This window comes from Anas acuta, chromosome 3 (assembly GCF_963932015.1).
Source record: "Anas acuta chromosome 3, bAnaAcu1.1, whole genome shotgun sequence".
In the NCBI taxonomy this organism is placed as follows: Eukaryota; Metazoa; Chordata; class Aves; order Anseriformes; family Anatidae; genus Anas; species Anas acuta.
The window spans coordinates 6,570,918-6,598,121 of record NC_088981.1 but is presented as its reverse complement, the minus strand read 5'-3'; the positions used below and the strand labels follow the sequence as shown (position 1 = coordinate 6,598,121).

Below are 27,204 nucleotides of genomic sequence, written 5' to 3'. Positions count from 1 at the left end.
CCTTTCCCTTTAGGCCTGGACCACTCACCCAGCCACTCAGCACATAGTGGGAAGGTTTTAAATAAGATTTTGGGGTTTCCCCCACACTCCCCCAAACCCCTCGCAGCTTGTGGAGCTGTACAAGGCCAGGCAGCCTTTTCCCACTGACTCCCACTGCTGGACTGGGGCTCTGACTTTGGGCACGTGGCTTCAGTCTCTGGGAGATGAGGTTTGCTGTCCAGCTCAGGGAGCTGCCACAATGCCTGGGAGGATGGTGCTGAGCCCAGCTGCAGCAGTAGGCTCTAAACTCTGCTGCTGAATACAAATACAGGCCTGGTGACAGGGGAATGTGCTGTGCTGCTGCCTGTCGTGCTGCAAAGTCGCCATGTCCTCATGCTGTGTATGGAAGGGGCTGTCTCAGATGCCAAATCGCTGCTTGGCCAAAGGGGGGGTCAGGAAAAGAAACATCTGTCCGATGTGCCAGGGGAAGCTGTGCTCACATTTTGCTGCGTTCAGTCTCCACCTACAGCAGTGAGGGTGAGGGATGGCTTTAGCGTTTGCGGCAGCTGTGTCCAGCACTGTTTGTTTGCTTTGTTTTCATCTCCCCTAGATATCACCCAGGCTATGCAGGAGATTGCCAGTGTAAAGCCCAGACAAAAAGCGCTGACAAAGAAAATTTTCAGGAAAAAGGAGATCATGTCTAAAGACATAACCGACGGGCTCTCGCCTGAAAAAACGTATGAAAGAACTCTGGAAGTTTTTGACCTTGACCAAGATCAGATGGAGTTCAGGCATGAAGGCTCAGTCACATGTGAACCTGGGCAGGAAGGATTAAAACTTGTTGAAAAAGAAATAGTCCCAGAGGATGTACCCGATGGAGCCCAGATAAGTAAAGCCTTTGATAAATTGTGTAACATTGTGAGGGAGAAAATAAGAGTTTACAAGCGACCAGAAGCTAAAACTGATTCCCATCCTAAAGGACGTTACGTGCTGGTAACTGGGGAGGGAGGCTATGAAGAACCTTGCTTCTTGTCCTCCTCCATCCCGGCTGGGGGAGGGATCACGGTTTCCACCAGCAATGGGAAGGTGACAATCAGTGGTGATGTGGAGCCCATACCAGAGCTGCCCGAGCCCACTGAGCCATCAGAAAAGAGGGATGTCTGTGAAAGGAGGGAAGAGTTTGAACCCCAAGATAAACTGAAAGAAGAAGAGAAAGAAGACATGTTTGAATGGGACAAAAGAAGAGGAAAAATCGAGCAAGTCACAAAGTATCCAGACATCTCTGAGCCTGAAACAACTCCTTCCCCAGGTCCCATAAGCCCAACAGAGCCAGGAGTCCTTCGAGATGCAGAGTATGACCGCGAAGATAAGCAGGACCTTCTCTTCAGGGAAGCAGGCTTGCCTGGCTCAATGAGCTATGAGAAGGTGGAGGTGGTGGAGTCCATCGAGAAGTTTTCCGATGACAGAATTCAGACGTATGAAGAGACAGCAATGATCGTGGAGACGATGATAGAGAAGACAAGCAAGAAGAAACCGGGCGACAAAGGCTCTTAAGTGACACGCACCCTCAGTAGTCAACTTGTCTGGCGTAGTTCTTAAATGATGTATTCTTCCTGACCGAATGATACAGTAGTGAGAGTTTTGCTGTTTGGTATGGACTAGATTGAGACTTTGATGGCAATCCTGTCTGATGTAGGCTCACCTTTGGTGTAACAACTGTGAGAACGCTCCAGGACGAGGAGCAGTAGGCACATTCTGTGCGACTTATTTTCATGATTAGGACAAGTTGAAATTAATTACCATTATTGAGTTGCCTGGCTTTCCAAAGTATCCAGGGCAGGTTGCCAGTGCATATTCCCCTACTGCTTCTCTAGCTGCCATACGATTCCTCCTCTCTCAGACAGCTGCAAATGTTAACTTGTGACATCTGGTTCCTTTAATAAAAGCTTTGCCTTCTACAGAAATACCCACTGCGGGTGTGTGTTGCCTTTACCGTTGCACGCTAGGCTCTGCTATTAAAAGTTACCTGACTGGGTATGCAGGAGTCCTTCCAAAGGAGGAGCTGAAAACCCGACTTTTGTAACCTATTCCACACCTCTCTCATTTACAGTCTTTAACTAGAGGTGAGCTTGGCAGAATGCTCTTTTTGGGTATGAAGAGAAACTCTTCGTGTTTGAAATAAGCTCTTACTGCACATCTTCTCAGAATAAAATTTGAAGTTCCACCAAAGTAAAGCAAGGAAAACCCTTATAAAATACACTAAAAGCTTAATTTTTCTTTCACCAGCACAATTAAGATATTTAAGATTGGCAAGCAGCTTTTAAGCAGACTGCAGAAAATTTAAAAGACTGCATTTTGGTATTTTCTCATTAGGCATTTCCTTGGACTGTAGCATTTTGCAGTTTAACTCTGCTATGTGAGCCTGTTGCATCCTAGTCACCTGCAGCACCACAGGGAACAACGAGTGGTGCCTTCCCATGTCGCCATTCCTGGAGAAGCACAAAGCAGTACTTCTGTAACATCCTCCAGAGATCCTTGACTCAGGAAGAGAAAAAGAAGTCCCTGCAGATGTGCTCATGTAGAGCATGATTTAAAGCTCTGCTGCAGTAAATCATTTAGGCCTCAGCTTGACTTTAGGCTTAACAAAACCAACAAACCATTAAAGTAAAGTACCCATTGAAATGCTGTACTGGGTTGGCTCTGCACTTTTCCTTCTCCCGTCCCAGCAGAGTTTTTAAAGTTTTATTTTCGAGTGCACTGCATTGTTAGGGCTTTCCTTTCTATCTCATTATGCCTGTCAGCTGGGGAGGAAAGAGCTGGCTAGCCTGAGCTCGTGACTTCTTGACTGTCTTCTCACAGCCAGTGAGACTTTCCTTCAATATTGTTATTTTCTCCTTAGTAACTTCCAGTGCAGGTTTAGTATCGCATCTGTTGTGGCTGTTCTGTCTGGTGAAATGGCACCTTATTCTTGAAACCAGGGACAGGTGATCCCAGACAGTCACTTTTTTTAAGTCAGGATTATTTTTGGATGCTGTTTTATTGAAAAGCTGTGGGAATAGATGCCAGACATTTCTTGCTACAGGTTTTGGTGATCTTGAGTTTCTTAGCACTGTAAATAACTGCATAGAAGGGATTTATCAAAGCATGCGCAGGCTGCACTCTGGTGAGCTGGGAGCAGCTGCTCAGCGTTACTCCTGCTGGAAGCAGGTTGTGACTACTGCAAGTACAAAGAAGTCTGCAGCAACAGGAAGCCTGGTTAATAATTCCGGAACAAAACAGGATGCAAACAGATTCGTGCGGCATGTAGCCAGAACTGGGTAATCCCCAGCCATCTTAATCTCACTGCAGTACAGAGAACTTAATGTTCAGAATATAAAAAATCCTTTAGTGGATGGAAAGGAAGCAATATTTCAGGAGAGCCTGAGTTAGGTACCACAGGTGTGACTATCCCCTGCCACTTCCAGCTGTTCCGTGCTGGCACACAGAGGTTTTTCTGATGCTCATAAGCCCTGGTCAGTGGCTGCTCAGTGTAAAGGGGCTCCCGCGGCGCAGGAGCTGGGCAGCACGTGGTGGTCCTGCACCAGCAACGCGGAGCTGCAGGACTCAAACCGAGCTGGTGCTGAGTGCGCCGCTGACAGCAGCCTCAGGGGAAATCAAGGACCACGAAGCTCTACGGCCTAAATGCTGATCAGATCGCTGGCCTGCCACATGCACGCACAGCAGTGGCCCAGTAGGGCAGCAGGTGATGGGCAGATCCTCATTGTGAAATACAGATGACAAGGATATAGAAAAGCACCAGTACACATTGTTGGCAGTGACAGTGCTGTTAAATCTCCTGATAGGTGGATTAACTGCTGCTTTAAATGCAGATTCTCAAATACTAAAATGCTGAAGTGTAATGATGAAATACTTCTGAGCATCTGTTCAGTAAAGCCTGGGCTGAGGCACAGGTTAACACAGCCACGTTCCTGCCTCAGTGATAACAGCTAGAAAAGGAGCCTCCCGGCCATCTTTTACTACTGCAGAAATAGTAAGAAATTATATTTCAAAAGCACACACACCCTGTACTATGGGATTATGTGTGTTTAAAAAGTATCCAAAAGTGTGAGTGGGAAGTAGGGAGGTAGAGGGAAACCAGTTTTTTTGTATGTCTCAAAGTGCTCCATACAGCAGAGAAAAGCACTGCTGTGGCAGATCCTGTTGTTTCTTCAGGGCCTGAACTGCCATTGCTTATGAAATACGGTTCAAAAAATGTCACTGTCTGTCCTGAGCATCCATCCCCTTCCCCAGTGAGAGCAGCAGTCCGGCAGCCACACAGCCTCGCACACTTGCAGAGCTTTCCCTGGAGCCTGGATGAACCATGTAAGTAATGCCCAAGGCTCCTCCTAGCCTGCACCCATAATCTCCTGCATCCCACCACGTCACAGAGCTAACGTAAAGCCTGTTACCATTCACGTACTGCTATCAGCTGGTTCGTAGGATCGTGTTTGTTTTCTTAGTCTCCAACATGGGACACAAATTTCCTTATCAGTATGAAAAGTATAAAAAGCAGAGGGCTAGGAAGGCATCCCGCCTGTATCAGCTTACCTCCCATGTACCTATGGGTAAGCAATGATGATAGGGCCTGCCAGTTTACAACAGCTCTTTATTTTACTCAGATTATAAAACATCATCACAGGGTGTTAGTTAAACAATATTCACCTGTTTCAAACCATGAGCTTCATTTTCCCCTTTATTATAAATACTAACAAATAAACTTTATTTTCCATCAGCAATATCATAAAAACTTTGTCTAACTGGACATATTTTTTCAGCAATCCCCTGATGCAAAAATTCTGAAGAATTTGAAGTAGATCTCTATATTGTATATACACTTAACTTTATATATACTTATATCAAAACTCACCATTTCTATTTATCATTGTTGTGATCTTTCGCTTAATATAATAAGTCAACATTATGAAAATATGAACAACCATCTAGTTATTTTGTTGCTGTATAAGATATTTAATGATGAAACAGCCTTGCAAAATCACATGAATGCAATGGAAAGGAATGTACACATTCATTTAAGATTTCCACATGGACATTTCTGATTCCAAAACTTTTTCCACATTTTAGAAGTCCTTCAGTAGCTTCCAGTTCTCTCTGTTTCTTTGAACACATACACAAAAAGTAAGTGTGTGTATGTGTTATACATTACATACCATATGTAATTCTGTAGATATTTGTAAGCAAATATATGCAACATACTGTGAATATACATATTGTATGTAATATGGGGAGAGAGAGAGAGATACCACTGGGGTGTTCTATGCATTTAGATATACGGGAGTGTGCATAAATAAATATATATGGTAAATTCTTCCCTCTGATCTGTACATGGTGCTCTTTCTGAGAATTCTGTGCCTTCCCTGAAAACCTGTTGAAGTCAGCGCAGTCCCTTTGGTTCCAAACAGCCACCAACAAACCTGTCCCCTCATTTAACTTCACAGAGTTTAGGGTTATGCCTCATGAGCTCCAGTTCATGGTTTGAAGTAGGCCTGTCTTGTCCTTCGGGTAATTTCTAAATCACCACGTTGAACATAGTTGGCACTATAATGTGTTTGAACAAATAACTAAGAGCATTTTTAAAATAAAATCACGCAGTGCCTGATTCATCTCCTGCTGAAATACCATTTATCCAAATGTGACTCCGTTGTCTTAACGGACTGCTGCATGTAACAAAGAACCTGTGAAAGGTGTGAGGCTGCTTGTCTTGGGTTTACAATGTAATTCACATAGACTTCAAGTAGGTTGAGCTGTTTATTTGCATTTGGATTTGTGAAGGAAAGAACAGGCCTTGTGAAAGGATAAAAGATGGATATTCACTTGAAATAACAGAATAAATTATACATTCTTCAATTAAATGTATGCACCATATAACCTTTGGGTTGCATTTTTGATTTGTTAGATAAATATTTACTTACTGAATACGTTTCTACCACAATGCACCTGATTACCCAGGAAAACTCTTATTAAAACACTTTAGATGAATACTCTGTATATTAAAAATACATAATAAAACTCTGAAACCAGTCACTGCTAAAAAGTAGATCTTGGATCCTCAAACATCTTAAGCACCTGCTTAAAATTAGTATTTGAGTAGGTTCACGGATTTTACTGTGAGTGCCTAAGCATTTGCAAAATCAAGACCCTTTATTATTCAAACGTTCAAATTGGGATCTCACACCTGAGAACATGTAGTGGTTGTTAGCATGAGGAATCCCCCTTGAGGGAACGTTATGTCTTGTGGCAACAGCCAGAGCAGACTCCATGGGCAGGAGAGACTGAATTTACTCACATATGAGAAGTGAAGATGGGACTGACTCTTTAAATGCCAAAGAGCAATGATTACTGACAAATCTTCCCAAACATACTACATTTTATTTCCCAAGAAGGCCAACTCTGCATTACATGTAAATAATGTAGGCATATTTTTCTCCTTAAATATATTTGTATAACACAAAAATAACTTTTTTCTTTTTTTTTTTCTTTTTAATGAAATCTGAATAAAAAATTGCTCTGGGACTGAAGCTGCATACTTCAAATTTTCCCACAGCAATTTACTGACAGCCAGGTTTGCAAACCCCAGAAAACAGGGGTCTGTGCTTTCCCTATGTGCTTATGCTGCTGTAAGATGGTATATTGATTTAAATTGCCAACTTTATAAACAAAAGCCAAAAGTAAACTAAACAAAAAAGAAACAAAAAAAGCTCTTGAAATTTGTGCTTCTAGAATGCCCTGACCCTGTTTGCAATGCACTTCTTGTCACCTGGCTTTAGCATCACCTGGCCTTCCTTATTGCATGCTTGTTGAACCATTCTGCAGCTGAAGTGCTAGTGTGTATGTCGTGTAAGTGTATATACTAAAGAATGCTCTGAGAAGAATTAGGTTCTGCAAATTGGATGGGTAATTTTTCTACATCTGTGGATTATTTCTTTTTATAGGGTCTAGTGCTACTTTGGTTGAACCCAGGGGGAAAGTCCCACTGAAGTCCATGATGCAAAAGGAGCTGCTAGACATTCAAAGACCTCTCCAGCCAACCAAACTCTTTGTGATTCCCTCTCTCACAATATTTTTTTTAAATGCACCCATTATCACCAACTGCCAATGTTAAAATTCACTCTTTCTTTTTTTTTTTTTTTAATACAAACAACATGTATCACAAAAATATGAAGGGAAAAGCCATAAACATGTTTGCAGGTATTACCTATTTGTATGACACAGAAGAAAAATCATTTACAGTCACAAACTGTACATAGTATTTGGTGGGGGACAATATATTCGTGGTTTAGAGTAAAAAAATGATTGCTTCAGTGGTAATTAAAATAATTATTGACAAGATATAAGACTTTAAAATCAAGAAAGTGTGATAATTTGGCTACAGAGACGATCATTGTAATATGTCTAACACAGAGGTTTGGATAGTAGAAAGGTGAATAGAGGGATCTGGGAAAGGAAAGACACCATCATGCAGAACAGACTAGTTCTTGCTCAGTATACTCTTCAGGCTTCTCTCCACTGCTTCGTCTAATTCTTCTTCCAGCTCTTCCTTCTTGGACATGGCCAGTTTGGACTGATAATCTTTTACTATTTGGTCTATATAGGGTGCGCTCTGGGTCCCATGCAGCATCAGTGTCCACTCCTTCAGCACGCCCCGCTGTGGCACACCGCCGACAAACCCAATCTCTAGGACCCAGGTGCCTCGGGGGTCTTCTCCCCAAGTGTGTGTGGTCATGAAAGGCCATTTGTCAAAACCCACCTTGGAGTCGTCATCCCTGGGACGCCGGCTCAGTAGAATGGATTTTGTTCCCATCGGCGAGGTCATGTTGATGTTGAGGTCTCCTCGCCTAGTTGAATTCACAGTTATTACTGCTTGGACGTGTTCAAGGTAACGGACAAAATTTTCCTTCCCCTCACAAGCATCAGTTGTAAGTGTGAGGAGCAGCTTGCCACTTGGTGGTATCTTTCTGCAGGTCAAAAGATAATGAAGCAAATGAAAAGGATATATGCAGCATGGCATGACTTATTCTAAAACCACTGTTCTGGTGCCTCACAGAAAAACCTGTACTAGCTTCCTTATTAATACATGGAAAGGTAAGGAAATAATAGCTGCAAACTTAGCCAGAAAGAAAATACTCTCATTTTAGAAAATGGTATTAAAACTGTAATTTGGAAATACATTATGAAATGTACACCTACACAGTGAGAGAAGGAATACAATTAAGAAGCATATGCTGCTATTTGAGAAATGCTAACATATATTTAATAGCTGCCTCTACCAATCACTGCTATATTGGGTAATTGCACAATTACGTCTATGGCCGATTAATGAGCCGCGGGTGGTTGTGTCAGTCACCTTAAAAGACGGCAGCAAATGACTCTGGAGTCACAAGAGCCAGCTGCATGGATTTTCAGTGCAGTCATATTCAAGTTTGGATCCTTTCTCTGATTTGGAAACTGACTCTAAGGTTGGATCCTACTTCCAGCTCATTTGGAAAATATTTTTTTCCATGAAGATCGCTGTCCTTAAACTGCTCCCATACAGGAACACACAGGAGAAAAGGTCGCGCTTGTTCCCTGAGCTCCCAGAGTGCTAAACCTTGAGTCACAAATCTCCTGGTTGTAATAAGTCAGCCCTGAGGAAGGTGAACTCAGTGAAGTACCATTGTCCATGTGAGGGTGGACAGAAGAATTGTACCAAGAAGCACACCAGATCCCCAGATGGCACATAGGCTCAGTCCTGCAACGTTTATTGTGCAAGGACTCTGTCACCCAGCAGAAGGCAGACCCCTGACATCAACACACCGAGCTCCTTTGCTGGCGAGCTGCAGGCACGGAGGATACACGGCCTGGCAGCTCCCTTGCAAAGAGCATCAGGCTGCCTCCTGCCCGCTCTGTGGAGTCGCAGCTGGGAATGAATGAACGGTCTCAGCAGCAGCTGTCAGCAGGGTGAGTGCCATTCTTGAAAGGACCATCATTACCCCGGCCTGTGCTCAGGGCTCCCCACGTGCTGGGCAGGCAGCAGCATCGCCCCAGCACGCCTCCAGCACTGCCAGGAGAGGCGAGAGTGTGCTGGGGGAGAGCACATTGCTCCGATGCCTTCCCAGCTCTTGCAGCTGAGATCTGGGCAGCCCTTCTCAGGGCCCTGCACAGCCCTGAGGATGCTGGTGCCTGGCCCACGTACTTCAATTACTCCAGTGACATTTTACTACCACTCCTGATGCTCATGGCGTCTCTGTGCAAAACCTAGGTTTTGCAGTAAAATGAGGAAGAGTGTCCCTTTCTAAAAGGGTGTCCCCTTTTAAGGTACACCGGCCAGACTGTGTTAATGGAACACCTTCTTTTCAAAAGAAATTTGAGTATAAATCAAACCCTTCCCTTTGCTACTGAAATAGTGAAGTCTTAAGAGAGCAGTGAGTGTTTCATTCAAGCCTAATTTCCAGGAATTCTGTTCTTCCTGAGGGGAGCTCCGGGTATTGCTCAGTGCATTGCTAATTAGCTCAGGCCTGTCTCAGCTTTGCTTTCATAGGATATAGGCTTCTTGGGAATACTTGCAGCATAAAAAGACATTCACACCCAGATCTTCAAGGCATGTAAACACTTACCTTACACTGAAAAGAAACAAAAGGTGTTGTTCTGAATTTAAGGATGCCCTGTTGCAGAAGCTGGTTTAACGTAAATACTGTATAGCTAAAGTATTTGAACACATCAGTACAATACCCTCAAGATACATTTTGTGTCCTGCATCACAAGAATATTGCACTACATGCCAGCCAGAGGTGAAGGATGTAATCTCACAGTTGCCATATGCTTGAAATTTCTCTGCATGGGAAGCAGCATCCTCAAAACAATCTGAGTTGGCATCGTCTCACAGCTATCTCACACAAGGGACAGCGCGTTGTTAAACAATGCTTCATTCTGAGAATTGTGATAAGTGCTTTGTATCTCCTGCAGTGAATGAAAGAGGACCCCACGGCGCGAGTCTTTTCTATCTATCAACAACAAAATATCAAACAAATAGGAGAACGTGCAGTGTTACCACTCCATCTGCTTTGCAGACAGCCCAACAGCTTCTCTCCATCTTTATGAGGGCTGCAGTGCAAAGTTAGCTCACTGAAACACATGAGAAAAGGCTTGCTCCTTTTGCCCCTTTCCTATTAACTAGAATACAGTGCTCTCTGCTTCACTGCAATAATTACTCTAGGCCAGGTGAATTTCCCAAAAGAAACTAAAAAAACAAGGGGGTGGGGGAGCGAGCCACAAAAGGAGCAGAAGATGAGTTTTCCACCCTTGGGTACCGCTGCCCAGTTGTGCCGTGTGTGTTTGCCTTCACATGGAGCATAGGACCCAGCTTCAGAGATAAGCAGGGGGAGCTAACTGCCTCCCAGAAGCTCGCTCCTGTGCCTCTGTTCCACAGCTAATGAGCTATCACTGATTTAATCATCTTTGTATTTCACTGGGCCAGCCACAATCATAAGGTTTGTCCTTTTTTTTTTTTTTTTTTTCTTTTTGCCGACCCAACAAAAATCCCTTCTCAGGGAAAGCTCCCGTTGCTAACAAGTGATTCTGCAGGCAGCAGAGACATACTGCATTTTCTGTACTGATTCCTCCAGCACTCTGCATGTTCCAGGCTGTAGGTAATTTCCTGCCCTGCTTCTGCCAATCAACAGTGCTGCTGTGGCACACACCTCTCTGCCACTATTCACCTACCCAAGTATATAGGGAAAATATACATTTATATATACAAATATATTTAGCTATATAAATACATACAGAATACATATAGCAAATGTTGCTGCCGCAAGACCAAACTGAAAAAATAAATCAATTGTTTATGGCAAAAATGGAGTTTTTATTTCCAGAAAATCTCTGGAGATACTAAAACTTCAACAGTTTTATTTACAGTGCAGTTCAAAAGATGTAAATTTGCAAATCATGTTCATTATCTGCTGTCATTTGCTTGGGCAGACATAAATACTATAGCAGCACCATTATTGTATAGATGTATCACATATAGGGGCTCACCTATACCAAGTGCACACTTAAGCCTTTACTGCAGTATCATTAGGAGGTTTCAGCAGGGACTGACTTGGTTGGAATAACTTCGCTGCTGTTGTACACTTTTAAAATCTCATCCTTACCTATGTCTGTGCTCTTCTAGGCGCTGCTCTCAAAAGACACCAATACAAGCCAGTGTACTGCTCAACTTGAGTTTTTGGGGCAGCCACAGTTCTAGGGGAGCCATACCGCAGCGCCAGGTATTTGGGACAGAGGAAATGCTCTGCCATCACCCAGGGAAAGCAGCTCTTCGGAACATGCCACGACCTTTTCTATCCAGTACTCCAATCAACAGTGGAAATGGGACAGAAAAGCGAAGGCAGACTGAGTACAGTACTGCTTACTGCCCAGCTCTGGTTCCGTCTGTTCCCAGCAAGCCTCAACCATACTGCCTAATGCATGCAGTCAAACCTTCATAATGAAATTCTCCCTCTAGCGTGATCTCCATTTCTAAAAATGGGGCCACACTGAGATAAATGAAATGCCTTGTCTTCGCAAACATCATCAGTCGGCACTTAAATTAGGAATAAACTAGAGAGAGCTCAAATTTAGCTTCAGCACCCTCTCATTTGTCTCCTACCTGTAAGCACATGTAGGCCATGTCAATTAAAACTCAGATTTCACCTGGAGAACCTTGGATCCTGCAAATACAAACCCATCTGGGGGTTGGGAGTGAACTTAGTCTTTTCCTGGCGGAGCTATCTACTAGGGCAGCATTTAGATTTGATTTCTTCTTCCAATAGAATAATGATGCTTTCAAAAATGGCACTGAAACGTCAAATTTCAAATGTTCAAGACATAAATTGGCCACTATTAGGTTAGTATTTCAAACAATTAAATTGAACTATAGCTGTTGTAGTTAATTAGTATTAATTCATTCACTTGTTGACTCATTCACTTTAGCACACAAAGGTAATCAGAAAATAATTTGACTACCTAGCCTGCATTAATGATTTGAAGAACATAAACCAAACACAGTTAAATGAGGTAATGTTGAAACTGAATCACTGCTACCTGTAGATGACTGTTTCAGTCTTCTGGAGATAAAACTGTCTACTGGAATAGGTCACAAGGAGATATGACCTGGCTGATGGATATTTCATGTGGCAGCAGTTTATGTAATTTACGGTGCCAGCTTCTCGGGTTTTCCCTCATGCACAGGCTGTTTATTGACACAAACTGTGGCACAAACACACCTGTAAGTACTTAGGAGAAATGGATGCTGCTATTAGCACTACTGGCACTCACAGTGACGCTACAGATCAGCTGTCCTATGCGCCCAGTTTTCCTCCAGCAAGCCAGGAATTGAAAGATCATGTCATTCATTTTATCAGCTTACTGAAATATCTGCAATGCTACTTATAATGTTAAGTTTTCTTAGAATAAAGTGTTCATTGTGTTTCTCTGATTATCTTGTTCTTTGTCAAGATATTTGCCTGCCTGCAGTCTCTCCGGTGCTGGCAAGAGATGAACCACAAACACTAGACTATGCACTTACTCAGGCTCCTGTATTGACCCCCCAACACAGTGGAATCGCTCGGGAACGGTCTTCCAGTCTTTTGCCATCTTAACCATCGCTCCTGCATCTAGGACACCGTAGCCAAACAAGTGGTTGAATTCCAGCCCAACGCCATTTCTGCGCCACTGATGAACTTCATCGTGAAGCTGGTTCCTTTTGGAGGTGAGGACTGTCAGATGCTGCATGTCTCTCCATGTCAGATCCAAGCTGTGGAAGAGTAGCATGTCAACAGTACAGTATCCACAGATATTAAAGAAACGCAGTATGTTGGAGTAGGCCCTTTGGTAAAAATTGCTTCTGTGAGTCACACATAAATTGTTTCTACATACATATCAATAACAAGCTTCTGATGATTTCAGTGGGAAGAAGAATAGGTTTTAATTGTGTAGCACTTCCCCAAAATTACAAAGTCATTTCTGACAGCAACTGCTTTCAACTACATGTTAAATATCTATCGTGCAATTTTTAAGCTAATAAAATGGGAGGGATATTATAGGAGACGAAAATAACACAAAAAGAAAAGGATGATGACACAGTTTAGTCTAACCTTCCTCTTAGATCTTGCCCTCTTTTCCTTGCCTGCTCCTCCTGCTTTCCCCATGGACCTTCCAAAGGTCACCCAGAGAAGCTCTGATCAGATAAAGATGGCGAGCTATAACAACGAAGTCTTGCTAATTTCAGCAGACTGTGAATATGGGTTATGGGCTGTGGGGGGCTGTGGGTTTGCACTGTGAGGTATGATGGAGGTTTGTCACCGGTGATATACTAGCACGGATGGAGGCGGTTACGTTTGTCTAGATTCCATGGTCATCCTTCATCATCAGCTCTTGTCTTCCTAGATTTGCAGTGATTATGATGACAGGAAGGGCACTTGCAAGCTGGAATTAATACTAATTAACTGGAAGCTTTAGCACTGACATTGTAATTCTACATAACTAAAGCTATTCCAGGTGTTTTATGATGAATTCTTTCAACATTACAATGTGTCTTTCAAATTACAACATGTGTCTGATTCAAACCATCAGCCCCAAAGGATCGGTTTTTCAGCTTTCTGTGCACCAAGTAATAAGCATGTGCGCATGCTGAACATACACCAGAATAGCCAATTCCTTTAATTTCTTTGAGGTGACACAAGGTAGCTGAAAACCAGAGATCACTTGCATCATTCTTAGTGAAACCCTTTAAGAGTTGCTCTGTGTCTTAAAACTGTACTTTCCACTTCACAGATGAGCTAGTTTTCAGAGACAGTCAGATATATATGAGCTGGGAAACATTGCAGGCAAGAGGGAAATAGTTAGCCACCCCTGCCAAGGGCACTGCAACTCATCCAGGGAAACCCTGCACAGCACAGCAGAGGAGCAATAGAGTCAGGCTGGAAGGAGAGAGGAGACACTGACAGTTCTTTGTCTTTTTCTTTTCTGTCTTCTCAGCAAAGGCTAGAGAACCAATTTCAGACTAAAAGTTAGACTAATTTTTACTTGTGATTTCTGCTTGTTTGGCAAGATTTATTAAGGTCTTCATGGACAGCCCAAAAGAAGAGGAGTGATAGTTAGCACTGAGATAACAGGGTAGTAGTCCAGGTTAAACATGCAGTGGTCGGAAAATTCATTAAGTCTTCATATTTTTATGACCATGTTAATTTATTACCCTGTGGCTGTCCCACTAAATAGATTTGATAATACAAGGATTGATCATCCGAAGTTGAACACCTGGCATGTTTGTTTGATGTGCATAAAACCTGAAAAATGAGACTTGGTCCAAGTCACGTTCTGAGCACAATTGCTCTGCTAACGGTATAAACCTTGTCTCCTCTGCTAAATCTTCATTCTTCTACATTCAGCTGAAGAAACCTATGTACACAGTGTTCAGTTTGTGCCAAGATTACAGCAACTGAAGCTGTATAGCTGAGCAAATGTTGTCTCACTTCATAAAACGGCTTAACACAAAGTAAAAAGCTGGTGTAGGTTATTTTAAGAAAACCTTTTCCTCATCATTAAAAAAGATGATGAACAAGAGGTCTCCAATGTCGTGAATAGCATGGAGAAGGTAAATGGACAATGGACATTTATTCTCTCACATAACGCAGCAATTATGTAGCACAAAAGCAAATTGCCAGCGATGGGGTGAGAATCAACAAAGGAAGCATTCCTCACTGCTGCCAAAAAATATTATTACTGTGGAATTGATTGCCACTGGATGATACAGGTGCCAAATACACAGACAATATGAAAAAGAATTGGACAAATTCAAGAAGGATAAATCTGCTCGAGGCTGTTAAAACAGGATAGGCTGACTGCTCCCTTTCCAAACAACTGATTGCCAAAACTGCTTGGTGAAAGATCACTCTTAATCCCCGTTTGGTATTGTCGCCCCTCAGCATCTGTCATTGCAGGCAGCACGAGGAACACAATGAACTCCAACAGATACGTTCGTACATTTTTGTAAGCTGGGCATTCCCCACTGGGCATGTGGAGAAACACAACCCGTCCCTCAGACAGGGAGAAGACAAACCCCTGGAAGCTGTGGATGTAGAGGATGGGCAGAGGGAAGTCAGCCAGAACATAGACGCCTGGTGTAAGGCTCTGGCAGGGCTGTAGCTCCATCTGTAAGTTACCAGCCGTGTCTCTGCTGTTTCAGGCAGCTTGTCAGCTGCTTGTTCTACCGGCTGTGCCACAGCCAGCTTACACGATGAACAACGTTAAACAAACCCTGGGCCCCCTCCTCTCTAGAGCTCACAAGGAATTTCTTAACAGCATACTTAGCCTCCAGGGCCAAGGCGAACACTCCGGCTGCTTCAGGGGCAGCTGCAGACGTTCCTGAGTGACGCAGGGTGCAGTTGCCATACAAGTCTGTGGTAGCCTGCAATGATATTAGACTTAATTAATGAAACCAGCTAGGCCATTGTCCTTGCAGCTACAGACCCAGAAAAACACAGAAAGTGGAGTTTGTGTCCTTGTCCTTCAGATGAATTGTGTATTTGTTCCCAGGATCTGTTTTCTTCTTTAGACTTGTGTATAAATTTGAAAACACGGTGAGAGACAGTTACAGAAGGTGGGAATGCAAGAATAAATTACGATGTAGGAAAACAATGTTCATTGTCGCTTAGGACTCATACACTTATATGGATATCATTTAATTCCTTTAAACATGGTTTAACCAAAGCCTTTACATTTCCCCGTGGTTATCATGCAAGTTGGAAACTAGAATTGTTAACAGCACTGAGATGGCTAACATTAGTGCAAGTCCAAAGCCAGGACCAGTAACAGGTTGCTACCTTCTGTGCAGATTAATCACTACGAAAGACCTGAGGGAAACCTTACAAGTGAATTTTCTGGTGATTAAATTAAAAAGGTGCCACAGATCGTTCCATCTGACCCCAGCACAGTGCTGATACCACGACAGAAAACAGTATTTTTTCTTCTGCTGCTGCACATGGGCCTTTAGGATGCTGCAGTGGACAAAGTCTCTGGGGTTTGAGACAGGCCACGCAAAATGTATAGCTGCCTTTGGCAAGGGCTGACCTTGAGTTACCACCCTTCCATTTGTCACTCTGAATTGGACTATGTCCTTGCTAGTGTGGAGGTGCTGAAGAGCAGTGATCAGTACAGTGGAAGAGAATCTCAGTTACACTCAAACGCTGCCTGTTTTCCAGTAGTAACTACGGCCCCTAAAAGGACTTGAGCATGATTCTCCACACTGCTCTCCCTGTGAGAGTGTACCTCTGAGAGTAATCTAAACCTCCACGTTTCCTCTGTAGGTGACTGAGTGTCTGTCTGCTCTGTGCAGCTTCCAGTGCAGCAGAAGTCTGGTTCGTGACTGCTCTGCCAGCACAATTAAGGATGATTTCAGATGTCAATGCTTTTCATTTAGATTTTTACAGAGACCCTTTATCACACTGTCTTCTGGAAAGAGGGCAATTGAACTTTTAAATCAGGTTTCTGATAAAGCATCAACAATATGAAGCTCTAAGATACCGAAGATCATTGCTGTCCTCAATGTTAATCCCACATCTCCTCAGCTGACAGTCCTGGCATGATCACGTACTGCAGATGAGAAAATATCCATCTCAACAAAGGACCATCTGCTGCTCCAAAGCTGACAGGGTTGTAATGGGTCGTGGGAGTGCAAAAAGACAGCAGCAACAGGACAATAATATCTGGACTCACCACACCAGCCTCCGGATTTCTCTTCCTCCCATTACTAAAGGTGGAGGCTAGGGTTGAAGAGCAGCTTTCATCATACAGAGCTGTCCGTCCATCATTTATAGCGGAATTGATGGAGATTGTCCACATGCTTGATGCATAACCATCACAGTTACAGTCATCGTAGCTGCCCCCATCTCCAGAAGCCCAGACATAGATGCTTCCTTTCCCACCCCGGCCCTGTGAAAAGGGAAAATTGACACTTTTAGGTTAAATTGCAAATAGGAAACAGCACCCACTTTGAACAGCACATTTAATTGTGACGCTAGGCATCTCTAAAGGAGAAAACTGGTCCAAATAAAATATAGATCAAGCTTAAGCTGAAATAAAATGGACTTCTACAGGTTATTAAATCTAGTTAACTGGCAGCCACAGCCAACTGTGCAACTTCATGCACACAGAGCGTTTCCATTTATCTCCTGTTTTTCTTGATGCCCTGAAGGCTTCTGTGCCAAATGCTAAGACATTTTATGGATTCATTAGCACTTATGTCAAGGCCTAAGTGCTATGAGGAAGGTGTTCTTTTAAAAGGGATATAGGTCATCTCAGGCACTAGGTTTGTAAAATCCAATTAGGTTTGGGCAATGGCTAAAAAACCCTGCAAAACTGGCACCTTTTCCTCTCAATAGATTTTTCTCCATAGGTATCATTGACTCAGAGCTGTTTTTCTGGCAAACCAGCTTCTACCACTGAGTAGAAAATAAAGTTATGAGATCGTATGAATCATCTAGAGAAAGACAGCCTACTGAAACCACTGCAAAGTCCAGGGATGGATGGGAGAGACCGAAGTTGAAGGGCAGCTATAAAATCTCTGTTGGTTAAAGGAAAGGCATTTGTGTCCTCTTCCTTACCTTCAGATAAAGAAGAAGTGGGAAGGGATCAACCAAGCTCCTTCTCATCCCATACTAAGACAGAGGTAGAGGCTGCCTGGAAGAGTGCAGGACCTGAGAAGCCCAATACTTGGGAAAAGATCAGTGCCACTGAAAGCAAGGCTCGGGGCCCCCACCAATTCCAGCACAGCCACAGTTTTTCTCCCTGTGTTTTGACTAATGTAATCCAATGTTTACTTCCAATAGCATCACAAGGGTGCAAGGCCTCAATTTAACACTCTGTTTACACGTTGGGCAGAAAATGAGAAAAAATATCTTCTGGCCTCTTCGTTGTCCAGCAAGAGATGGAAATTAAGGAATACACAAACATAGCAACTTGCGAGGGTATTTTAATAGGGAACTTTTTCTGCAAGGAATTTAAATCAAATCTGAGCTCCCAGCAGTAGCCTCTATTTTTCATCATACCCCACTGAACAGAGCAACCTCATTATTTCAAGCATGTTAGTGAATCGCATTATAATCCATTGAATTGCACAGCAGGTTTGCTGCCACTGGGGTACATAACATCTCAGGACAGAGATTTTCATAATAAAGATGATAACTATGAAAAAGCCTTCTGAAATCAGCCTGAGAACTCCCACAAAGATCTGAGATCAATCATTTGTGTTCTAAGGCAAGAGGACACTGTTGCAAAAATACATAAAAACAAAGCAATTCCAGCAAATTATAAAAAAAAAAGCAAAACAAACAAACAAAACACCCTGCATAAGGAAAACAGTTATGACTTTTTCCCCCTTTTTATATATCCCATCTCACGCTCTGACTGCTGTTATCTTACAGGGCCCAAATGTGGTCTCTGGACTTGCTTCCCAGGCTACATCACAAGCTTGCCGTCACAGCCCCCATCACAGCACCTTGCCACCATCTGTGTCTTTTGGACAGCCTCAGGGGCAGCTGGAGCACATTTCCGTCTGTCCCCAAAAGGCAGGCTGCTGCCCAGCACAGAAAGCAGGTGGCTGCAAGTGCCAGGAACAGGACATTTGGCATGTTGTGGACCCGTTCTTTAACAACTCTTTCTTTCCAGGGAAGAAGGGAGATGAAACACGCCACTTTCATGCCATAAATTCACAGAAATAGTTTGGTGCCTGGCAGTTAGCCTCTGCCACATTCAGCATAGGAAAGCAGACTTGGCCCTGCCTGGCATATTGCCCCATGCTGCCAAAAGTGCCAAAGCATTACCCCCCAGGGCTGGGGTTGATGGAAGAAAACAGGCAAAACAGATGTTGGAGGGGTCAGGTGGAATCCAGAGAGAAACTGAAATTTAGGCTTGAGCGGGGGGCAGGTTTTATGCATGCAATTAGTGTCATGGGAGAACCGTCTTGGGATATCATTCTAGAGCCGTCACATCCACGAGCATGGCTTAGTGTTTTTTTGTTGTTGTTGTTTGTTTTGGGTTTTGTTTGTTTTTTTTTTTTTAAAAAAAAAAAAAAAAAGAAAGTAATTTACCTCTTAATATTCTAATTTCAATTTCATTTCCCTCTTAGCCAGGAAGGACTGGAAAGAGAAGCAATCAAACGCTACTGGACTAAGCCGATGGCAGCCCATGTGCAATATATATTTGCAATAATGCTTAGGACTTGTTTGCTTACATTTCCCACTGCCAGACCCGCAGGAGTTGGATAGCTTGCACAGGCAAACTGTTTGTTGCCTGTCCTTAAGCATTGTTCCAAGTACAAAGCAGAAATACACGGTTTCAGGGCAAGTGAATTATCAATTCTCTGGATGGTATTTGTCTAAACCAGAAAAATCTCGGTGGGGTCAATTATGTGTCACGTTTAAAGCCAGCTGAAAGCTCCTATTTGTATCTCAACCTTAAATGAACCTCGAAAGTGTCAGTGGTGTCACTCAACTTCAGCTGCTGTACATTTAGACCAAAAACGACTGGAGAAGGTGCCAGTGATGTATGGTAGAAACACCAGAGGGAGTCTGCAGGAAGATTTAGGAAGAAGAGGGGAGGCTGCAAGATAAGATACATTTTAAAGAGAATCGTTCCTCCAGAATCCTGTTAAAACCTGCTCATTTCCCTCCAGATCAATGCAGAGCAGGCAGTCACACTTCTGAGCCATCTGAAGCTGTAATCACGCTCAGAGCTGAAAATGGATCTCACTGCATCGAGGAGCAGCCCAAAAGAGGCCCACACCTCAACTTGTACTAAGCCAGAACTAAATCCCGGGCAAGGCTAAATGCTTGGAAAGTCGCAGACAGTTCTGAGAAGCACTCTCTGCAGAAACAGCAGGCTTTCTATTTCCAGCGCTCTTTGTGGGATACGGTGCTACTGACAAAAAAATATCCCTGTGAAACTTTATTGCCCATTTTCTCATCTTTTGAAGAGCTTAATCCCAGTAAAACATCTTTACTTGATTATCTTGCAAAAGTGAGCTGGCAGGGGACTGCAGGCTAATTCATTTTAACATGAGGTACATCTTGGACTCTTTTTTCCCTTGTTATTGTGTTCATTCGTCATGCTTGCTGGGCAAGAGCCTAAACCAGTGTTTCTCAAAGTTTTCATTCCTGGATCACACTTTCCAGATAAATACTGGTGGTATTTGACAAATAGATCTCCTCCAGCTTTCCTGACCTCTCCTGTCAAGGCTACAAGCGCTCATGTGAGTAACAGCTGGGCCTCTAACAGGGCACAGACTCTGCTTTGGCTCCTCTCATTCGCTTCATCCAGAGCCTGGCCTCTGGCGTTGCTGAAACTGGATGGAAGGAACATTGTGGTCTTTATGGCATGTTTCTGATGCAGACCCTTCTCTTTAGCCTGATCATCAGTCACGGATTGGGATCAGCACTAAGTTTCCAAGCAGGACAAGCATGAAAACACGGCACAGAGGCCTGCCACGCATCACGGAGTGCCGTGCAGACAGAACTGCAGCAGGGCCATCCTGCATGAACTGGCTGCTGCTGCTGGTGGCCCTTGGCTGGTCTGCCTCACCCCCGGGTGTTCAGTGAGGAGGGAGGACAGGCTGTTCTGGCAGCTTCTTCCTCCCCTTCTCCCTCTTCGTGGCCACACACTCGGCTGTTACGCAGAGGACGGCTGCTTGGAGCTGTGTTTCAGTCAGGCTTCCTCGTGCTTTCATCTCATGTTTTGTTGACTTCAGTAGCTGGCTGACTGGTTTCTCCTAGCAGACTTCTAAAACTAATTGGGTCAAGTAATAATCACCCAAGTACAAAAGACTGTTGCGTATCAGATTGTCAAAGAACTGGGCCCTGTAATTGCCAAACCCTAACAAAATGCTTTATGTAATTTACTCCAGTCTTTATTAGGTCACAGAAGAGTACTAAACTCCCATCCACCAACCCCCAATTAATTGTGCAAATGTTAATACTTCCTTTGGCTAAAAATAATGCTTGAGCAATTTTCTCTGCCTAAATTACTGTTGAGACTGGATAGACTTCTGTTATCCAAGAGAAACAAATGGAAAAATCCAGTTTTGGTGAAGAGAGACAGCAGGGAAATGGGGAGGGAACTTGAAAAATGTTGAGAAAAAAAACTTTTAATAAAAAATAAAATAAATCAGCCTGCTCAAACATTTATTCTTTCCCTTTAAAATTTACTCTCTGACTTAAATTTGATCAGTTTCAGTAAAGCAAGCAAGAAAGCTGTGAAAATAAGCAAAATACTTCGAGCGAAATGCTCTGGCTTGGCCTAAACTAGACATGCCTTTTTGTTGGATCCTGGGCTGTGTACCACAAGTGATAATGCATAGATCTTGTCCAGCAGTTCTGCAGGCATAATTCTGGTGCTGCTAACATAGGTAAAAAACAATCCCATCCTCTCTTCAGTAGTTCTGAGCTAGACTTTCAGTAGGAAAAAGATTTTAAACATACAATTTACTTTCCACCAGCAGCAGTGCTGGTCTCTCTGCGCAGACTTCCCAGTGTTTGTGATGCTTCCTGGCCTCACCGTTTCACCTGTGGTTCTTGCAGTGCCGTGCAAAGGTTCCCAGCCTTGCTGAAAGGCAAAGGCACATGGCTGCTGAGCTGTGGCACACAGATTAGGCAGAAAACATGCCTGGGGGCAGTGAGACAGTAAAATCTACATTTTGAGGCTAAATTAGCATCTTGTTTCCTTAGAAAAACATTAATTTACATGTCAATAAAGACTATTCACATTTGGAACTTAGTCCATGTAGGCCCACGCTACTGCAATACAGCAGCTTTCTGCTCTTGACATTAAAGTCATTGAGTCTTTGTGAAGGGCAATATTTAACCCTGTTGTAGGAACACATGAAGCACAAATGATACAAGAGCCAAGGTCCTCAGGTGACCAAGGCAACCCTGAAGCAGACAGTATCACAACAGAAATCAGTGGCACTTGGGATTTGCTCCTGTCCTGTCCCCAGAGAGGCATGGCTGTTCCCCAACCCATGGCAGGAAAGCAGACGGCCACGGACAGAACTCCAAACCTGGACCATGTACACATTGAGAGGTGGTGTATCCCACCATGAGGTCAGAAAAGCTGGTCAGGCTGTTTTACCAGAGCCTGAAAAACCCTCCCACCTGATAAATGGGGCAGCTTCAGAATACCAAACAGATACGATATACTCATGTGGGGCTATAATGTGGTTAGATTCCCAGACACAATAGCAATATGATAGTAAAGGGCTCCCAATGTATAAAGAAGCTTGTAAGGCTTCCTTAGAAATGGAGTAATCAGAGGCTGCCGTATCATAAACTAATTCCCCTATCCTCGCTTGTCTGCCAATAAAATAAAGTTAGAGGCATCTAACTGTATATACTTCGATAGCATGCTATCCTCAACGTATTTCAAACACAAACGCAATGTGCGTGGCCTTGACTGGAGGCAAGTGAGAAATATTTCATTTTTAAAGCTGTCCTTTCTTCCTTCATTGGTGAGCCCAATTACAGAGCCATGATGAGACTATAAATTCTTAATATTGTTCCCTTGGCAATTTATACTCATGCAGCATTTTCTTAGGTAGAACCATATTATGGAAGCAATAACACTTTCACCAGCACATGCACAAATGGATCATGGCTTATGTATTCTGGTTGAGCTGGCAAAGTCTCAAGAAATTAATTCCGTCCATGAGCAACTCCTTGCAACCTACTAATATAAAAGCCTACATCATAAAAATGCAATAGATAGAGACCAGCTTAGCTTGATAACTTCCTTTTACTGCTTTAAATTTCTATTGCTGAAGCTGGAAATACTGAACTCATAAAGTAGCAAGAAAGAAATGTTTTCTGGGTATTGCATTAAAGACAGGATGTACCCATAAAGCATGGGTGGAATTAGTTCTTGCGCTAGTTACCTCTACCTTAGCTTACAGTATTAGATGTCTGCTGATATAATTCTGGATATAAGGCACCAGAGAACAGAAGTCCATAATTAAGAGAATTAAGAGAGTTGTGCAACCACTGAGATGCCGTTTACTGTCTCTCTGTGCCCCCCTTACCCCAAGTTGTCTGGTCCCCAGGATAGGGAAGCACAGGTCAGACAAGGGCTATGTAAATCACACAGCATTGCTCCAGCCAGCCCTATTTATAAAAGGCTACTACAGACTCACTCCCCCTTCTCTGAAATGGAAGTACCTCCCACTCAGATCATATAGCTAGCTTGTATTTGGCACTGCTGTATTTGGGCTGCTTAGTCCTGGGTCCACCACCATGGTTTCTTGCTCTGCTCTGGATTTCAGTTTGTATTTCTGCACCTGCAGTAACACCCCTCCATAGGTCATAGAGAAGATACACATGCAAACATGCAACACATTAGGGGAGATGCAACTGAGTGTATAAGCAGCCTGGTCTCGGTGCAGGGGAAAGCCATCTCAGGACAGCCCAGAACGACGTTAGGCTGGAGACTTCCTGGGGCTGTAAGGAAACATACACCTTTTGTCTAGACGCCGTAACTTGCTGCTGTCCACAGATGGCGTCTAGAAGCCAGATGATAAAATCCCATGACATAAATCCATTGTAGCTCCTGGCAAGTGTGTCTAGAGAAAGAGCAAGTGGCAGCACACGCTCTCTGGGCAGCTCTTCCACCAGGCACAGCAGCATTTGTCCCTAAGCCCGCTGCAGGCCACCCTCACGGATATCTGACTTGGGCACAGACTAGCACAGTCTCCTGTCACAGCCAGAGCCAACATCAGGTATCTCACAGCCCAGTGATGTTTGCGTGTCTGAAACTATTCCAACCTCTACCCTCAAGTGAGCTCATTTATCTTTGCAATTCAACTACCACTGTTCAGTGACCTGGTCATGCTTTATGAACTACTGACCCTGAACAAAAGTTACGAGATAACACAGTGAAGAGCAGATTGCATGAAAAATGCTTGGGATTACAGCTAAATAACATAAAGCAGTTTGAGTTCCCTTCCCAACACTTGCTGATTGTGTGTATTACACCAACACCAAGTTCTCACATGTGCCATCCCATTGTGTTCAGCCTTAGAAGTGTAATGAGAGCCCATAAAGGAATTGCCAATGTGATGGACAGATTCTCCAGTCCTTAATTATACTATTTACTGTTGCCTTTATTTATGCTATTTATCTCATGAGTGAAGATAACACTAAAGTGATGGTATGATTAAGACAGAAGGTAAGAATTATTTTAACAAATGCCAGGAATCGGAAATGGAAGAGAAGATTTATCAGCCTTAGCCCATCTGGTTATGAATGCATCCCTTCAAGCCATATAAACAGACATAAACAAAAACGCAAATGAGAAGTCTCTGAGTTTCTGCAGTTATCATCATGTTAAAATTACCAGGTGGGTGTTTACCCCAGGCCTCCCCGCAGCACAGGAAGGAGGATGCCAAAAGGACAAGACAGTGGAATGGAGTTTGGGGAAGGATGAAACCCTTTCAAGTCTCTCCTTGAGCCAAGTTCCCAAGCATGGTGGCAACAGGGCAAATGTTACCACTGTTCATCAGCTTGGTTAACTACATATTCCCTATAAGAACATCATATCACTCCCAATTACTTTTTAATTTATTGCCATAGAGGCAAGGATATTAATCTTGCTCTATGCAAGAGATCTTACGTTTCCTTTCAGGACATTTGAAAGTATGGCTTTTAGTTTAACAACACATTTTTATTCTCAGCATGTTGCTTCTTCCCTGCCAATATTTCAGCTTCATCACTAATTCATGAACCATCACTCTGGTGAGAATCAGCCCTAGACTAAGAAAAAGCATTCCTACATTTATATGTCTCTGTTTGTAAAATATACTACTTTTCTTTTTAACAAGTGTTGTGCTTTTTTTTTTTTTTTTTTTTAATTCTGAAAAATGATCATAAATTAGATTTACATTTTTATGGCCAACAGAGAATTTGGTGCATAGAGTGCAGATGTAAGCTAGATAGAATGGCAATACATCAAAAGCTTGTCAGTCTTCCTTTACATGCATAGAAGACTGTAGTGGGATTTTCAAAGCACCGTGGAGAGTACCCAGCATCCACTGAAACCCTGCAATATCATAAGAAACCTGGCTCTCCATGAAAAGAAACTAGAACAAATTACACACCAAAACTCTTCTTTCACATGAAATGTAATGCACATAACAAGGGTAGATAAAGCTATGAGCACAATGTGAAGGGATTTATTTGTGGGGGGAGCTGTCTTTTTGTGTGTGTGTATTGCCAAGAGATAGCTGCGATACCATCACTGTAAAATTAAGTGTAATCGTTCCTCAACAACAATTTATTTCTTAGCTAGAATGCAATATTATCCCTTCTGCTCTCCAATTCTGCAATGGCTGTTTGACAGAACTTTTTCCTAATGCAGGCTCGTCTGTTCATATTATGCTTTCTGGTATGATATGAGAGCAATCCTTCCCAGAGGGCAGCTCACCATCATCATTCTGCCTTCTTAGCAAGCATTAACCCTAAGTTACCCCAGGGTCCTTCTGGCCCTAACATTATAAATTATTTCTTAAAGAGAACTGCAAACACATTCAAGGGGAGGGCATTAAAAAAGTTATATACCCAACACCCCCAGGTATGGGACCACGACTAGAGAATAAAACAGCAGAGTAAAATCCCTTCTCTCATGCTGAACATTACAGAGGTGTAATACCAGTGTAACTCCACAAACAAGAGAACAGGATGACACAAGAGCAAATTAATTGAAAAATCTTTTAAATATCAAGAAACTGAAAAAACGAACAGACAAAAAAAACTCTAAAAATTAAAACCTGCTTCTCTTGAGAGGGTAAAATCTCTTGTTTTTGACTAGTTTGCATTAACCTGCCTGCGTTATTCATGCCTTTTCTGTTACTTTTAGACTAGTTCTGCATGGAGCAGAATAACAAAAAAACAGGATGGGAATTTTTCTATAGTCAGATTCTCTGCTCCAACCAACACTGGTGGAAGGATGATCAAGTATCCACCAACTGTAAGACACAGAAGTGTTGCTAAACATAAAACAACCATGCCACACATCAGTGAAAGATTCTCCTTATGACAGGAGTAAGGGGATCAAGGAAATCTTTATGGAAACTCTAGACAGATGGAAGAAAGGAATGAGAAGAAAGCCAGCTTGTGTAAGTTGACTTCATGGGGACTTTGAGCTGGTCAGAGGTTTGTAAAGTTTATACTACAAAACCGAGAAGACTCAGGAGAAATTCGTGACAGGTCTTCCTAAGTTATTGGAGTATGTTGCCAAATTTGTAGGCAAGAGCATGAAGATGAACATGAAGATGCCCATAATTCATGTTATAGGCAAAACATTACAGTCTCTGAGTACCTGAGAATGCTTTGGCTGCTTCACCACCTACCACAGCAATAGATTTAATTATCATGTCACCAAACATGGTACACTGAATGTGTTGTTCACAGGGAGGTGGTGATGAAGAGTGGGTGAAACTGGCACAGGCAAGAGGAAAAAAATAATTTGGATGGAAAATGAGTAATTGCAGAGCTCCCACACAAAAACACCCCAGATGTTCTGGGGAATTTCAAATCTTTTCATTATGGAAACCCAACTATAATCCACAAAGAGAGGAGGCTCCTTCCCTACAACAGGAGTAACTGTGGTTGTCACAACTGCATGACACCAAAGAAAGACAAGAGACATGCAAGGTTTGTTTTTTTTGGACTGATTTGTTTCCTTTTTAACTTATGGCATGCATTTTACCTGACCTTCTAATATAATATAGATTTAACAGATTCCGAGATGCCATTGAGTGTCTTTGACAAAGAGCAGAGACTGTCCCTGGAAGGAGCTGAAAGGATGGGAATAAAACAAGGAGGTTCCTGCTACTGCAGAATAGTATTACTCCACAGACCGGGTGGTGCAATCACAGCTGTAATAATGATCACATGAGTGATCTGTGTCCGAAATGACAATTAAACTGGTAGCACACCAAAACAGGCAATGTGACATCAGTAGTACAGCTGGCATCTTTCAAAGCAGGAACTATTTACAGGCCTCTGGAGCCAGGATGTGATCAGGCTCTTCCATTTTGACTGCAATAGCATGTGAAAAGCATATGGAAGCTGACTGGAGAAAAACACAGTTGCATGCAGGAGAGCACAGTACCCT

General features: G+C 42.9%; 2 protein-coding genes across 7 annotated transcripts in view; one reads left to right on the top strand and one right to left on the bottom strand.

The window, feature by feature from the left end:
- The window catches only part of BFSP1 (beaded filament structural protein 1), an 82,370-nt gene extending 77,608 nt beyond the window's left edge, over positions 1-4,762 (top strand). For all 6 annotated transcript variants that reach the window (XM_068675444.1, XM_068675442.1, XM_068675443.1 and 3 more), the window contains one exon: positions 590-4,762. In XM_068675444.1, the coding sequence (XP_068531545.1) occupies positions 590-1,533 (944 nt within the window). In that variant the 3' untranslated portion in view covers positions 1,534-4,762. The remainder of the gene's footprint in view (positions 1-589) is intronic.
- A 1,009-nt stretch (positions 4,763-5,771) lies between these two features.
- The window catches only part of PCSK2 (proprotein convertase subtilisin/kexin type 2), a 103,128-nt gene continuing 81,695 nt past the window's right edge, over positions 5,772-27,204 (bottom strand). Inside the window, exons 9-12 of the mRNA XM_068675449.1 lie at positions 16,768-16,983; positions 15,360-15,460; positions 12,581-12,808; positions 5,772-7,991 (exon numbers count right to left, since the gene is read on the bottom strand). Of these exons, the coding sequence (XP_068531550.1) occupies positions 7,505-7,991; positions 12,581-12,808; positions 15,360-15,460; positions 16,768-16,983 (1,032 nt within the window). The 3' untranslated portion in view covers positions 5,772-7,504. The remainder of the gene's footprint in view (positions 7,992-12,580; positions 12,809-15,359; positions 15,461-16,767; positions 16,984-27,204) is intronic.